The sequence below is a fragment of the Athene cunicularia genome, assembly GCF_003259725.1.
Source record: "Athene cunicularia isolate RWA chromosome 4 unlocalized genomic scaffold, athCun1 chr4_part1, whole genome shotgun sequence".
NCBI lineage: Eukaryota > Metazoa > Chordata > Aves > Strigiformes > Strigidae > Athene > Athene cunicularia.
The window spans coordinates 25,918,052-25,934,060 of record NW_020799098.1 but is presented as its reverse complement, the minus strand read 5'-3'; the positions used below and the strand labels follow the sequence as shown (position 1 = coordinate 25,934,060).

General features: G+C 34.4%; 1 protein-coding gene across 1 annotated transcript in view; it reads left to right on the top strand.

Moving 5' to 3' along the window:
* ATP8A1 (ATPase phospholipid transporting 8A1) overlaps positions 1-16,009 on the top strand; it is a 113,508-nt gene that overhangs the window by 53,320 nt on the left and 44,179 nt on the right. The window contains exons 22-27 of the mRNA XM_026846964.1: positions 1,747-1,886; positions 3,756-3,894; positions 5,130-5,194; positions 10,183-10,355; positions 14,958-15,141; positions 15,249-15,359. Of these exons, the coding sequence (XP_026702765.1) occupies positions 1,747-1,886; positions 3,756-3,894; positions 5,130-5,194; positions 10,183-10,355; positions 14,958-15,141; positions 15,249-15,359 (812 nt within the window). The remainder of the gene's footprint in view (positions 1-1,746; positions 1,887-3,755; positions 3,895-5,129; positions 5,195-10,182; positions 10,356-14,957; positions 15,142-15,248; positions 15,360-16,009) is intronic.

Sequence of the window (16,009 nt, the reverse complement as noted above, 5' to 3'; positions counted from 1 at the left end):
GTCCTTGGCATTTGCTGCATGCTCTTGGTGTGTTGTTCAAAAATGAAGTGGTTAGCATGGCTGGCATTTATATTTAAGCATTTATTAAGCTTGAGTGTTAATGCCTGCTGGATAAACAGAAAAAGTGTGTAATTTTCCTGTGTTGTTGTTCCAGTCTGTTAAGAAGCAGACTTAATGACATTTTGTTTTCCACTTTTCATTTGGAAGATTCTTTTAAATCACAATTAAAAGTATATTTTTAAAATTAAAAATAGAAAAAATAATTAACCTCTGATTTAAAAAGAAAAAGAAATGCCTTGAAAAATTTTATTGCTAATATTCTATATACACTGATTTCTTTTCTTCATTTTATCATCTGCACAAAATATTTTGAAATTATTGTGGAAATAGTATCCGTATTAGTAAGTTATAAATTCCTTGCCTCCCCTTCACCTCATATTCATTGCTTTGGACCTTGCTAGCATATCCTTATTGCACAGAGGAAAAAAAAAATCAGTTTATTTGTCAGCATTAAGTTTATTCTCTAGGTCTAGATGGTGAGATGCTGTGTTCCTAATGCTGTTCAGTTGTCAAGATATTAGGATTACACATGGTTTACATCTAAGACAGTAATTTAACATCTTCAGGGTGAAAGACACATATGTATTATTTCATACCCAGCCTCTTGATCATTTCAAAATTGCTGCTGGTGCTGAGCTGTACACAATAGAAACCTGTGAACGGATGAAGATTGCATTTAGTCATCCTCAGTTATGATGCTGTTCATCTCCTGCAACAGAGTGGGCAGATGACCAAAGGCACTAACTACATTAGTCCTGTCTATCCCCTTCCTAAATCTATTTGCCTGCAAATTGTGGCTTCATAAGACATCATTTGGCTACAGCAGTTCTCTTCTTTGTATACAAAGAGTTATGCCAATTTCATGCTCTAGAGATTTAAGAATCTGATAATATGTGAAAATGAACTGTTAGAACATTCACACCTAGCTACTTAAATTGAATGTAAATGTGTGTTGTCAAAAAATAGATGTTTCTTATAATCTTGCAGTCTCAGATTCTTACTGTGGTGCTTAATTCAGACTCTGTTCAAGGAAAAAAATCTGTTAAGTATAACCACCTCAAAAATTAAATAAAATATCCAAATGTTGCCTGTACACAAAGATTTTATTTTAAGAATTTGGAAAGCTGAAAGAATCAGAAATGGGAAAATTAAATCTGAGGGGGTTGAAAATCAGCTTCTAGATGGTAAATTTCAAACTTCAACCAAGAATTTCCTAAGGGTATTGAGGAGGGGTGAAGATGAGGGTAGTTGTAACATTATGCTGATATATTTTAACTTAAATGTTGCTATGCTGGAAAGTAACAAAGTTTATAAAATTTTTATTCAGAAATACAAATCTTACAGTTTTAATGTTCCTAAAAATCTAATATGTATACCTGTTCAGCAAGTGTAATTTGGGATTGCTTCCTGTTTTGTTTACAGTTTAAGGTAGGTCGAATTTGTGTAAAATTTAGGGGTTTTTTTCCATGAAGTACATCACCTGTATTACATTCAGCTAATATTTCTATTTATATCATGTTTTTTACTTTATAATTTCTTCAAGACATGCAGCAGTAAATTGAAAATCTGGCCAAAAAAGCGCCGTAAAATACAAAATAAGTTCAGCTTTTAGTTATGCGTTACAGGGCATATCAAGGAAGGGACTAACAAATACTGAATCATGCTTACTGTCTGATTTCTCTTTAGGCTTAAGAACTCTGTGTTTTGCTGTGGCTGAGATTTCAGAAAGTGATTATCAAGAGTGGTTAGATGTCTATCACCGTGCTTCTACAGCTATTCAAAACAGAGCACTCAAACTTGAGGAGAGCTATGAACTAATTGAAAAAGTATGTGTAGCTTTTTGGTTTGGAGTGGGGAGGGGACAGGGGGTGAGGAGAATGGGGTTTTTTAATTAATGTCCTTGCTTTCTATACCATGAAATCTGAATCATTATTGAGGAATAATAATTAGACACAAGAAAATCTAGCAATATACTGACAGCTGTGTCACATAGCCCTTGCAGTTTAGGTGATCAAAATGGAGGAAAGATTAATTTGAAAACGTTTTCGCAGCAAGTAGCTACCTTGCCAAAAAGTGTTGATTTTGAGTTGAACTACTGGAAAGTTTTTTTCAGAGTTGTTCTGTTGTGTAAAAAAGTGTAATAACAGACAAACATCTGCTTCATTGTATGATCTTGGAACCATAGAGTTCCATAGAGGTTGGAAGGGACTTCTGGAGGCCATCTAGACACAAATCCGTGCTCAAAGCAGGGCTAATTTTGCTTGCCCAGCACTTTGATGAAGTTTTGAGTATTTTGAAAGAGGGAGTTTTCCCAGCTGCAGTAAGCAATTTTTTTTTTAATGCTCAACTATTCTTTTTGCCCTTTTTTTGAATTAAAATTTCTGTTGCTGCAGAATTTTACTGTTGCCTCTTGCCCTTTCACCATGCACCTCTTAGAGGAAGGTGGCTTCTCTGCAAGCCCTCTTCAGTTAGCAGTAGGCAGCCATGGAATCCTTCCCTTAGCCTACTTTTTTCCCCGTGTTAAATTCACCCTGCTTCTTCAGGCACTCTTAATATAGTGTGCTCTGGGCCCCAAGCTATTTTTGTGTCCCTCCACTGGACTTGCTCCACTTTGTCAACCTCTTTTGTACTGAAGGCTCAGAAAAGGAGGTAAGACCCAGATGCAGCCTCACAAGAGCAGAGAGCCATAATCACTTTCCCTTGAGTTTCTGGCAATGTTGCTGCTGGAGTAGCCAAGCATGTGCTTGGACTTCACTGCCTCAACAAAAAAGGCTCCTGTGGCTCTTAAATGTATAAGCAAAAGGACTTCATGAGACCAGTATTCTTTGAAGTTTTGATACTTGACTTGGGGTGGGGGTGTTGTTTTGGTTTTGGTTTTTTCCCTTGAAAAGCATAAGAGAGATTACTTTCATGAAACTCTATAAAACTCAGAGCCTCAAAAACCTGCAGTATTTAATTCATGAAAAAGAAGTCTGAGGGTATATAGCTTCGGTCACTTGTGGGACTTCAGTTTATATAGATGAGCAGCTTATCCAGACATGCACAAGACAGTCTTAAAACCATATAACTCTGTTAATGCCATGGCAACCCCGCTGTCATTACAAAATTTTGTATTAGCTCAGCATGTAGTATGTAGACCATGCTGCAACCAGGGTTGCACACTATTAGGTTTATAATGGTGTCATTAACAGGGTTTTAGCTAGTTTTAAAGGTACAGATATATGAAATATAAAAATGGCTGTATTCACAAAAACAGTATATATTTCTTGCGTGGGAAGTTAAAACCAAACATAATCAAGATTACAGTTTTAAAATTAAGATGAATTGACAGGTATTTTTTTTACAAGGTGAACAGAAGTCATTACAAGTGAGAGAAGATATAATAATAGCACCCCTCAAGTATTCAAATCAGAGGGGTGCCCCTCAGGAAAAGGTAGCTGTTGCTGAACAAACTACTGAGACTGTGAATAATTGGGTGAAGTTTTAGTGGTTACACTGTGCAGTTTGTCAAGCCACATAGATATTTACCTTAAAGCTCATAGGAATAAACTGAAAGATTGTTATTAGTTAGTATCAAATCTGATTAATGAATTTAGAGAGGATTGATCCTGTCATAAATATGGAAAGTTAAATAAAAGATTAAAACTGAATTTAATCCAGAAAAACTGTATGTACTGAATATTTTATATTCACAGAATCTTCAGCTGCTTGGAGCAACAGCAATTGAAGATAAACTACAAGACAAAGTGCCTGAAACCATAGAGACACTTATGAAGGCAGACATAAAAATTTGGATACTTACTGGGGACAAACAAGAGACTGCCATTAACATCGGTATTACATATGCATTTATTTGGTAGCTTTGTTACAGATTTAGAAATTACAGAAGTTGCTAGAGTAAAATTGCTTTCAAAAAGGAAAGGTATCTTGTAAAAAAGAATAATATTATGTGGCATTCCAGAATTTAAATGTTAACTTATCTTTCAGTCACTGGTAGGGGGAGAGTGAGAAATGGTAGATTCTTTTTCCATTAAAACAGTAACAGCAAAAAAAATTCATGGTACCATAGCGGGGAGGAAAAAAAATAGGCGTTTGTGCTTTTTTGTAGCATCTAAAATGAATTATAAAGAATACATTGTTTGGGTCTTGACAGTGAGAAGGAGTAATATTAAGAAGATACAGAAGGGAAAATAAGAATACTTGTATTTTTCCTTCTTTCCAAGAAAGCTGGTAGGGACTGTAACCTTAACTAAAGCAAAACAATATATAGATTGTCCATTAAAGTAGTGTAAACTTTACCATCAGAGGTTTCCTTTTATTCTTTTATTATAAAGGAGGAAAGAAAAAGAATCATGAATTAACTAATTTCAACAGTGATACATATGTATTTTTAAATAGTAATATATGAAAGCTGCATTTAAAATTTAATATTATTTGCATGTGAGCATATCAGCACTTCTGCAGTAGCCTAGATATGTGCCCAAAATAAAGCATTATTTTTGGTCATATGGATCCTTTTTATTACTATTATTATTATTTTTAATCTTACAGAACTTTTTGTACGCGCATGATGCACATGATCTAAGTTTATTTTCATCAGTACCTTCAGGTTTTAGGCAATAAACATAATACCAGTACTTTTTACTTTATTAAGAATGGTGACATATATTTGTGTAGGCAGCCTGCATCGTTAGCATACACACTATTTAAAGCATCAAAGAATAAAAGAAATTTTGTATGAGATGCAAGTTGCATTCCAAAAATTTGCAAAGCTAAGGGAGATCTGTTCCCTGTTTTCTGTAACTTGCTGTAAAGTGGTTTCTTGTCCTTCTGCTGAGCACCTTTGTGAATAAGCCAGATGAGTCACACGGGAAATTCTTAGTGTTTTGACTATAGACCTCTATGTGTAATTTTTATAGAATGAAGTATTATTTTTTTACCAATGTTTTCATCTGTGGGAGTCATGTTTTTAATTCTGGCTGTAGTTCTCTTACAGGAAAAATAATGCTTTGTTATATTATAATGCATGTTGTGGAAAAAATTTTTGAAAACACAAATGTTTTTAACAGGTCACTCCTGTAAACTTTTGAGAAAAAACATGGGACTAATTGTTATAAATGAAGGCTCCCTTGACGTAAGTAAAACCTGAAAGATTTTCATTTAATGATATGTTATTTTACTGCTTAAAATATCCAGACATCATGGTGGAGGTAACCTGAAAAAATAACTTGGAGCATCTTATTTATCTGGACAAACACGGAAAATTCTGCTAAAACTCCTGTTTGGTGGGGGGTTTTATTTCTGTTTGTTAGGGAGGGTTGCTTTTTTGTTTGTTTTTATAATCTTCTCAGTTAATTTGAGTATTGGATACTTGGAATACTGTATATCTTTGTGACAAAATGTTAGTGAATAACTAGAAAGTTATTCTACGGCTTCCAAAACCACATTGGAGTTACTACACAAATGAACTTTAGAATAATGAGCAAACCAATTTCATATAGTGAAATGACTCCATCCATGCAGGCACAAAACCAGGAGCTTCCCATGCTTCTGGTAGCACCTAGTAATGCCCAAACTAATCCTAAATTCCTTTCTAATTCTGTTTCTTACAGAATACTTAGTATCTGCCAAAAATTAATTGTTATTGTCTGGTTAAACAGCTGAAATTGTGATCAGGTATTGAAGTACAAGTAAGGGTTGAAACTGCTAACTTGCAAGTATACGGTGCTTTGTAGAGAAGAGATTCTTCAGATAGGGTGAGAATGCAGTATTAAGTGAAAAATCCCATGAGGGGAAAAAAAAAAAAATCTGTTACCACCATCTAAGAGAGTCTTAAATTATCTTAGAAGTGCAAGAATTTCCTCAGAAGAAAAGGCTTCAGGAGAAAACTCTGAAATTAAGTTTACCTTACTCCGTATTGTGGTCAGGTTGCTCAAGATAGGATTTGGGGAGAGAAAGTGAGAGGAAAGTGAAAAGAAAGTTTAAGAATCAGCAAAAAATCCTTAACTGAAGGATTCAATGGTTAGTGTGTAAGAGTAGGCTATAACATGAATTAAAATACTACTTTTTTTTTAAATAAGTACTTTTTTAAATGCACATTTTCAACATCAGTATGAATTTAATTGTGATGACTGTACTTCAAATATAAATTGTTCTAAGCAACATATTTTTGCTGATAAAATTTAAAAGAAAATCTCAAACACAGAGCAGACAGAAGCTCTTGATAAATGTCTGGAACCGGAATCTGTTGATATAGTAAGCAGCTTTTGACACAAGTAGCATGTAATATTAATGAAGAGAGGCAATTTTCTTAGTTTAGTTCATTTGGGTAGCTTTAGAAAGATATTGATTTTTTTTTTTTGTTGAAAATACAGGAAACGTTTTTGGTTTGAGCCCTTAACTTTGCATTTGAGTTTTTCACTCCTTAACCAATCTCTGAGTGAAAATTAACCAGTGCAAGGGACAACTTCTGTATTTATTTAGGTTATTTATACAGACTACTGGCTTTCATAACTGCTGCAATACTTAATAGATTTGAAGTGCAACAGATTGACTATTTTGTACATTTCATATGTAATGAAATAGAGGTAGTTTTATTTAACTACTAAAAGGAATCCAACAAAACTCAGTATACAAGCATTGCACATTAACCACTTCTAGTGTGATCATGAAAAAGTTGAATGAATATATTTTAAACAATATATTTTAAAAATAAATGTATGTAAATATGCTTTAAGAATAAAATATAGTATCTGATATAACTGAACTGTACTATACTCCCTATTTCATACTGAAGTGTATAGATTGTGTAGAGAATGACATATCCTTTTCCTACATACACAAAGCACAGTCAAAGTATGTGGGGATGTAGATGACATGGCAGCTGAATCGCATATGCAAATCTGAGTGGTGATAACATAAGTGAGGAGCAGATAAATGCAGTGATTGGATAGTTTGAGGGCAAGAGGCAGTTCAAATAATAACAAACTAGCTCTGTGCCAATATTTTAACAAAAGACTCCGTTTTCCGCCTCATTTGATGGTGCACGTTTTACTGTTTGGTTAATGTATACCTTGTGTCCTACCTTTTGCCTGCTGGTGTGTTTGGAATTAGATGTCAGTCTCCATTTCTAGTGCAACTGGTAGCATCAAAAATGGCCTTGAAAATTCTGTTGGAGGAGTAGAGTGGGTCTCAGGAAATGGAGAGAGGGGTGGACTGCAGTGATTGCAGAACCTCGAGTCCATTCAGCTGCAAGGGTAGATGCAATTCCTCTTTGCTTTCTGCATATCAACAGTAGCCGGTAGGAGGACATAATAGTTGGGAGTATTGTCTCAAGGAATGTGGCTGAAACTTTGGCTTTTGTGTAGCATGGGTCCACCTGTGCTGGACTTGGAGTCTGTCCCTTACCTTGCAGGGGAACTGTGTTCCCATAAGTGCTGCTGGACAACACAGTTCCCTCAGCACAGGAGGAACTGAGCAGCCATGCAACCTTGAAGAAAAAAATTCCAGTATAGTGGAACCTATGTTAGGATCTTGGAGAGGAGTTGGTCTGTAGCAGTTCTTTCCTCCTTGGCTCTGCAAGGTATGGGTATAGTCTCTTGGCTGTATAAAACTGTTGGTATGTTTGTGAGAGTTAAGAAGTCTGGCTTCTCTTGGTCTCCGTACTCTTTGCATTAGTGAAAAGAGTGGCTGTAAGTGGATGCTTCTTGCCCTTGCTATTGCGATATTAGTATAATACCTGTTGCATACCAGTGGCAGGTTCTAAAAAAGAGCTAACTCAGCTCTAATCCTTTTAGGATCAGGCAGAATCCCCTGTCCCTAAGACATGTAAAAACAGACTTAAAACAAATACCTCCTCAGTTTGGTCACTATTATGACCTTAGCATGCAAGACAGAGGAAGTTAGAGTAAAAAAAAAAAATGTTTAGACTGTATTCCAGCTCTGGGTGTTTAGACTGTATCCCAGCTCTGTGAACTGAGTTTACAAAGAAGATGCTGAAATAAGAGACCCTCTTTTGTATGAACAAATATCCTTATTTATGGAATTAAAAGAATACCCCAAACTCCACTCCCCAATTAGCATTGCCTGGGATAGAACTGGAAAGATTTCCAGGAAGCATTTATGTGTATCTCTGTTTTGCAACATGGTTTGTTTGGAGGCTTTACTCCCCTGAACATCTGCTTAGCTTCACAAACAAAACATGTTCTTATTAGTAAGTTCTTACAGTTGTAGAAAAGAACACTGGATTTTATTTTGCCTTCATATTAATGGACTGCTACAATTCAGTACAGTTAATTGTAGACAGAAATCATGAAAAACATAGCTTCATTCTTTTAACTGTGAACTTACTAATAATAGAAAATAGTTTGATAACCATCCAGTTTCACTGAGAAATATTTGATAGAAATGGTGTAGAAGCAAATAGGGGATGTTCTGATACTGCTTCTAATTTAAGGCATTGGATTTCAGCATAGAACTACATGTAAGCCCACAAAGGAATTTTAAACATTACAGTTTTACAGTTGGGATAGTGTATTGTATTGTCTTGGGATTTTTTTGTTTGTTTTTTTAATGTAGCATGCCTGAAGCTACTTGATGGCATGTATGTGATAAAAACTTAAGGTACATTTAAACAGAAGAATTGATACTGCATGTATGAGAAGAAACAACAGATGAGAGGAATATAAAGTTTCAGCCTTCTTGTATTGCTTAAATTCAGTCAGAAGCTAAATAGTCCATGGAGATGAGAAAAATTGATTTTTTTTATGTTGCAATATTTCTTGATCAGAGAAGATGGTCTGCAAAATAGTTACAGAAGCTATTGTCATTTTAAAGATTTTCTAACATGTAATTTTAAACAGTGGTACCTTGTTTCCCTTGGAGTTTCTATTGGGGGAGAGCCAGGAAACTTGAAGCACAGACTTCCCCAACAGCCTAATCTCCTTTTAAGTAAACCAGTGAATCTTTAGAAGGCCGGTGGAAGCAAAGGAGGCAAAAGCTGTGGACAAGTGTGTGCGTAACTGGGAGGAGTAAGTTGGGTGGAGAAGGCAAAGTTTATTATTTAGTTTCATTTCAGAGTGTTTGAGATTTGTAATTACTAAGTGTTTTATTTTTAGGTGGTTACACCAAATTTTATTTACATATGCCTGACATCACTGAAGTAGCACAAATGTTTGGTTGTTAAACTTGTAGAAAATACAAGAATGTTGTTGTCATATGATGTTACTGGTTTCCAAATTCAGTACTTTATAAGCAGAAGTTTTGTTTTCATCTTTCTCTAAAATGCTGCCTCTGGAATGTGCAGCAGGAAGCAATAGAAGATTAGTATGTTATAGCTCTATGAAGACTATTCAAAAAGAAAGAAGTACAACAAGCAATTTTTTTCTTCTTCATGACACTCTGTGGTAGAGCTGTACTGTAACTAGCTAGTTGCTAGTGACCTCCCCAAAGCAGGCTATGAAGTTGTGCTGAGTAAATACAGATGAATGTATTGTCTACTGAATATAACATGAAGTTCTCAGTACTCGATCACAGATAGGGACTTGTGTTGCGTGATTCAAACTCTCCTTAGCAACTGAAAAATACAAAATATGATGCCTTGTATAATATAGTTGTGGTCTTAACATATAAATGTAATATGATATTAGAATTAGCAGTTATAATGCATGTACTTATGAAATTATCTCTGTTTCTTTTACTTTTTTCTGAACATTTAGGACCATTTTATATAATCGTGATCAGAAATTGTTTCTTATATCTATATATGTGGATTTTCTTTTACTTAAGTATATAGAAAACTTATTTAATAATAGCTTTTTGCAAACACTTATGCAACTATTGTTGACATTCAAAGAGCATTAAAAGTTCCACTGTAACTTATACACGTTGTTGGGTTTTTTTGGCAGAGTACAGTAGCAATCCTACACACCGTTTCTACTGTGGTTTCTAATAGTACAGCTGTTGCAAATTTTTTTTCATTTTATACTGTCTATTTGATAGCATAATCAAAAGGTAATTTTCTCAAAAAAGGAAATGCCAGTGTTTCTGATCACACTGGAAAAAAAATTGGACTGAAGAATAATAGGAATTTAAAATAACGGACACAATTTTTCTGTGCAACAGGGAACGAGAGAGACACTTAGCCATCATTGCAGTACTCTTGGTGATGCTTTAAGGAAGGAAAATGATTTTGCTCTCATCATTGATGGTAAATCTCTGAAATATGCTTTGACATTTGGAGTGAGACAATATTTCCTGGATTTGGCTTTGTCATGTAAAGCTGTTATTTGTTGCAGGTAAGTTTACAGTATTCTTGCTCTACAGTATTTTTATTGACACACAAAAATTAAGAAACTTTTTATTTCAGAGAAAACACACGTATCCATGTTGTCCAACCATGAAATGTAAAAACCATTCCACCTTCAGTAGAAACTTAAGAAATAAAGTCATTCAAGCAAAACATTTCTGTAGAGCAGTCTGGAGCGTACTTTTCAAACAAAGTCATTCAGCTTGCATATACCTAGAAAAATAGTTATCAATCAAGGATAATCTCAGTAAGATTGAGACTCTGATCTTCATCTTAAATTGATACTAGTTAACTGCAGGTTTTAGCACATCTGGATTCTTTCATAGAGCTTCCTCCACAGACAAGATTTTATATCTTTGCTTTTTCTGTAAGCAATGTATAACATTGCATAAGAATGGCACAAAAATGTTAAAGGTGATTTTATTTCCTGAAGCTGATAAGAACACCTTTTTTGTTATTATTACTCCTGATTGTTTGAGGGTTCTTTTATACAATAAGCTATTTAATCCTTTCCTGTAAATGTCAGATATTAGAGCTGTAAGCTTACCATAACAAGAGAACTTTTTCTAGATCCAAGAAAATGAAATATCTGCATTCTTTGAATATATACAATATGAAAGCAGTTTGGCTTGCCTTTTAATATTTCCAGATTTATATTTAAGAAAGAATATATAGGACTGTATAAGTGATAGCTTTTGTGTTTTGGGGCCTTCTTGCATTTTTGTGGCTTTAAACACAAAACCTGCAAGCATCTCCTGAGCAGTACATCACCTTTCTACATTTGCATGCTTGAATGAAAGGGAAGTTGGATGCTTGGTAGCTAGATGACAAGAACTGCTCTTGTCAGTGTTTTAAAGAACTTGGTTTAGGCCAAGTGATTAATCTGTCAAAAAGCAGAAGCGAGAACTTTTCTTTACAAGATCATTGGCAAGACAGGTAGGACATCTGCGTTAGAAATGCAATCAAACATTCCAGGACTGTGAAAATCACTGTGATTTTCATCAGTGTCTGAGGTAACTATTAATAAGGATAGCCAGTTTAATGTTCTCAGAGTATTTTTCACTATTTTGACATTTGTAGAGCATAGCAAAAGTTGTTTCCTATATTGGAACAGGAAAAGTTAACTCAGAAACAAGGTATTCAAGCTCTTCTAGACTCCCTGTGGCATGCACAGTGTCACAAACTCAAGTTCTCACAATGAATATAGTACTGAAATTTTTAGGGTTGTCTGTGTATTCAAGTGTTCTCTTTGCCATTTCTGTAATATGCTTAGATCAGCTAGTTTCAATACATGTCTAGATATATGCTCTGACATATTTTGTGGTTGTTTAAAAATTGGCTGCAAGTTTAAAACTAAAGTATTTGCTTGTAGCAGTCTCTGTTTCAGTACATGCTTTTTTAATTTCACATGCTTCTCAAAAGTTAGAATCTGTCAAAAAAACATTTCTTTTAATGCTACATCATTAGTAATAAAAACTTAATTTCCTTGTTTGTGAAATTAAATTTTTTAAAAAAAAATAATTTTTAATTAATGTAAATCACTTAAACATATTGTCCCGATTAAATGAAAATGTAGGCCTCTTTTCATATAACAGTAGTAAACATTTTAAGCACTCCTTTGTTTTAAAAGTCCAAATTACATCACTTTCTTTGAAGTTTTCAGGCTATATTTACTTAATCAGAAGCGTCTTACGAAGACTAGCCATAGCACAGATGAAGCTGACAAATATTCAGGAGATGTTTCACTTCAGAAATCTCTATGTTGTTAATTCTAAGCAGATATTTGTCTTAAAAACTTTGACAAACTGAATTCCAACTCCAACTTCAGAGTAATGTGCAAGAAGATTGTGAAATAGATTATTCTGTAGTAAAAATGTGCAGCTAAGTGAACAAAATGAACAAAAAGATAGTTTTAATTGGTTTCACTGTAAATTTGATGTGCCAGGCAATGAAAGTAAGAGCCATCTGCCCCTATATAACACTGTCTGAAAGGAAAATGAGCCAGCCACAGCTCCTGGAAAGTTAAAAAATATGAAAAAGTTCTCAGGTCAGGAGTCTTGTAGAAGCTCTCTGTAGCGAGTCTTGATACTGTACTCATCAGCAGAGTTTAAATAAAACATGTAACAAAATATCATAGAAATCCTTTTTGATATACTTGGACCATAGAATTCTTCTGAAGGGCTGTTGCCCAGAAGCTTCCATGTCAATCAAGTTCGCCACAAGGTTGTACTCCTCCCAAGTACCTTTCTCAAAACTCTGATAGCATGTGTTGCACACACTGCTGAATAAAGTAACTAGATAGCTACCTTCAATCCAAAGGCTGTATTAATTTTCACTCCTTTATTTTTTTCCTTTTACAAAATTATGCAATTAAATTTTATGCAACATTTCATTCTCTGATTTATTTTACTTAAAGCTTAAGAAATTTTACTTAATTGGCACAGAATTGGCATTGGGTTTTTTTTTCCCAGTGATGGGGCATTGCCCACAGGTGAACTGTGAGGTGGTGTCCTTTGACATATGGAGAGGAGAACCAGAAGAGCTACGGAGATGTTACTGGACCCAGTATGAATTAGAATATTGTGTGTGAGCACAGATGAGTGTAGACACAGTGTACTGAGTTTCTCTTAACACTGTATCAGTGTTAAGCACCTGCTCTAGAAAAGAGGCAACCACCAATAGCAGCACAAGGGTACCCAGTTACTCAGTAACCTCTCTGATGTTGACTCAGTCTATTTGTTTAAACACTTTTTTTATTATTTTTTTATTCCTATAATTTTATGAGGTAGACAAAATGAAAATATAGTGACATTTGCTAGAAGAGAATACTTTTTTCTTTTACAAATGAGCTATATTATTCCTTCCTATTTCTTCTGTGACATTGAAATCAGATCAAGAATAAGTCTGTTCTGTAGTAAAATGAGTACCTTGGTGACACAGACTGAAGTCATAAACTGATATCATTGAAAGTATGGTGTAGGGTGAAATGTCATTATGCTGAATGTGACCTCAAGTGTACATAAGATCTCATTCTACAGAATACAAGGGGGATTGTAGTTGAAACAAACAAGTATGCTTCAAATGTAATATTAATGAATATATAGAAAAGGTAGTGTGCTTTAATTTCAGAACTTGCATATCTGCATATAAAATAATATGCAGGAAGACAGATCATAGTGTCTCAACTTTTAAAAAATCATTTCTGTTTAAAATTTGATGTTTTAAAAGAGCTCTCTAATATGCTTAATAAACTGACTTCTTCCACCAGGAATAGTTTGGGATCCTCTTTCAGCTCCTAAGTAGTCTGAGTTTCAGAAATGTTGTTTATAAGTTTTAACTATAGTAAGAATTGTGATTGTTACTATAATTTACTGTTTTAGACAAAACTTAATTCTTCCTTAATGTTACATGAATAAATGTGTGTTTCAGGATGGAGAAAGGATGTCTAGAAGACCTTGGTTTTCGCCTACAGTTTTAAGCTATGTTTCAGAATAATCATGATCAACCTTAGATGGCTAATAACTTAAGTAGCCTTTATTTTAGTGGGAAAGTGCTTTCCTTTCATAGGAAATTAATGTTGGTTTGGTGAAATTTGCATTTCTAAAGGTCATATTCCTCAAAATTACTTAAAGACTATTTCTGCTTTTTTTAGTGGAAGACAGACTTGCACAGTTTTTTGCACTTCTTATTTGTGTTTGTACCACAAAAGGAGAGGGGCAGGGTTTGACTCCAGAGCCAGGAAAGACAAGAGTGGGTTGCCACACTGCTTAGGGTTGTTTCTTCCTTTCCCCACCCTGTGAAACACACAGTCCTAGCACTTAATTTCTGTATATTATTTTCTGTTATGGTATCTCAAATACTACAAGGAATGAATTTCAGCATATGACGTAGAATTTCTACAGTATTAAATGGAAGGTACAGGTGTTGTACACATAATAGTAGATGGAGCCAAAACTGATAGTTTCATCACTGGAACAATTTGTCCCATCAACTATGACCAGGCGTTTTCTTAATGATGGATAGTTGGAACAGTCCTGAAAAGAACAAGGGAGAAATTACCAGCAGTTTTAAGTGGCGGATCAAGAGTCAGTGTTCAAAGTTACTTCCTGTAATTTAGCAGTGTGGTCTATGTTAACATTAGTGGCAGTCCACTCCAGTTTGTTCCTGTTTGCTTTGACATCTCAGTCTTAAATATCTTGTTGTTTGTTTATGAAATACATATTTAAACAGAGAGGAAAATAAAGAAGCATAACAACAAAATATGCCAAAATCTGCAATTGGTTAAAGTTAATACTGGTAGTGGCAGTGTTTGGGGTTTTTTTGATTATTCCGTTTTAGGGTCCCACTGCTGTTTAACTTACTTTTCTCCAGTCCTGTAAACAACTTGCGTCAAAAAATCCAAGGTTTCTATTAATTTTGCTGTGAATATGCTTTTAGCATATAACCTAAAGAGCAATAACAAGACCATGTCACTGATCAGAATATTAGTTGGGCTGGTTTTTATTACCTTTTCACAGAATATAAAGTAAGTTTTCAAAATACATTCATTTGAAAGTCCTGTATTAAACCTTTTTCTTTCTGTTACCCCTAGGGTATCACCACTTCAAAAATCTGAAGTTGTAGAAATGGTTAAAAAACAAGTTAAGGTAGTGACTCTAGCAATTGGTGATGGAGCAAATGATGTTAGTATGATACAAACAGCACATGTTGGTGTTGGTATTAGTGGGAATGAAGGTCTACAGGCTGCTAATTCTTCAGACTACTCAATTGCTCAGGTAAGTCATTACACTGTAAAATACTACAATAATGTAGTTTAATACCAGATTGCTATTAGTATATGCATGTTCTGATTGTATGTTTGTTCATTTTTCATTTTTTGCAGTTCAAGTATTTGAAGAACTTGTTGCTGGTTCACGGAGCCTGGAATTATAACAGAGTAGCTAAATGCATCTTGTATTGTTTCTACAAGAATATAGTCCTTTATATTATTGAGGTAATTTTACAGTACAGTAAAAGTTACTTCTTGAAAGTAAAACCTTTATTATTTTGAGCTTGTTATTATTATATATGATTTAATAACATTTAAACTGTCAATAAGCACTAGTACTGATTAATATTAGAGCGATTTTTTTTCTTTTACTTTAAAAGACCAAATTTTCTTTAAAATATGTACTGAGTATTAGTACTGAATGTTTGAGTTCCATAATACTGCTAACGTATTAAAATTCTGTGTCTACAATATCATTACAGTATTTAAGGAATACAATTAGAAGTAGCCATAAATTTACCAAGAGATATATGTACTTAAGCTCATTGAGCTGATGTCGGTAACTGTCTGGTTCACAATCCGAAGCCCTTTTTTAGGTCACCGTTGAACTGCAGGGCTGTTGCTGTTCAGAACAGTACTTACGGTTTGCACATATGTGTTTAGTTACACTATTGTGTATCTTTCACTAGTTGATGGGATAACCATGTCTCCCTAAACTCTAGTTCATGAACAAGGATACTTGTCCTGAAAGTAACTCATCTCGTTTTGTCACTTGGGATTTTAAGGAGACTGGAGTCTTGTGGAAAATACAGTAGTATGAGATGACTGTGCTGTAATAATTGTATGCTTATTGGTAGGTATGGTTAAGATAGCAT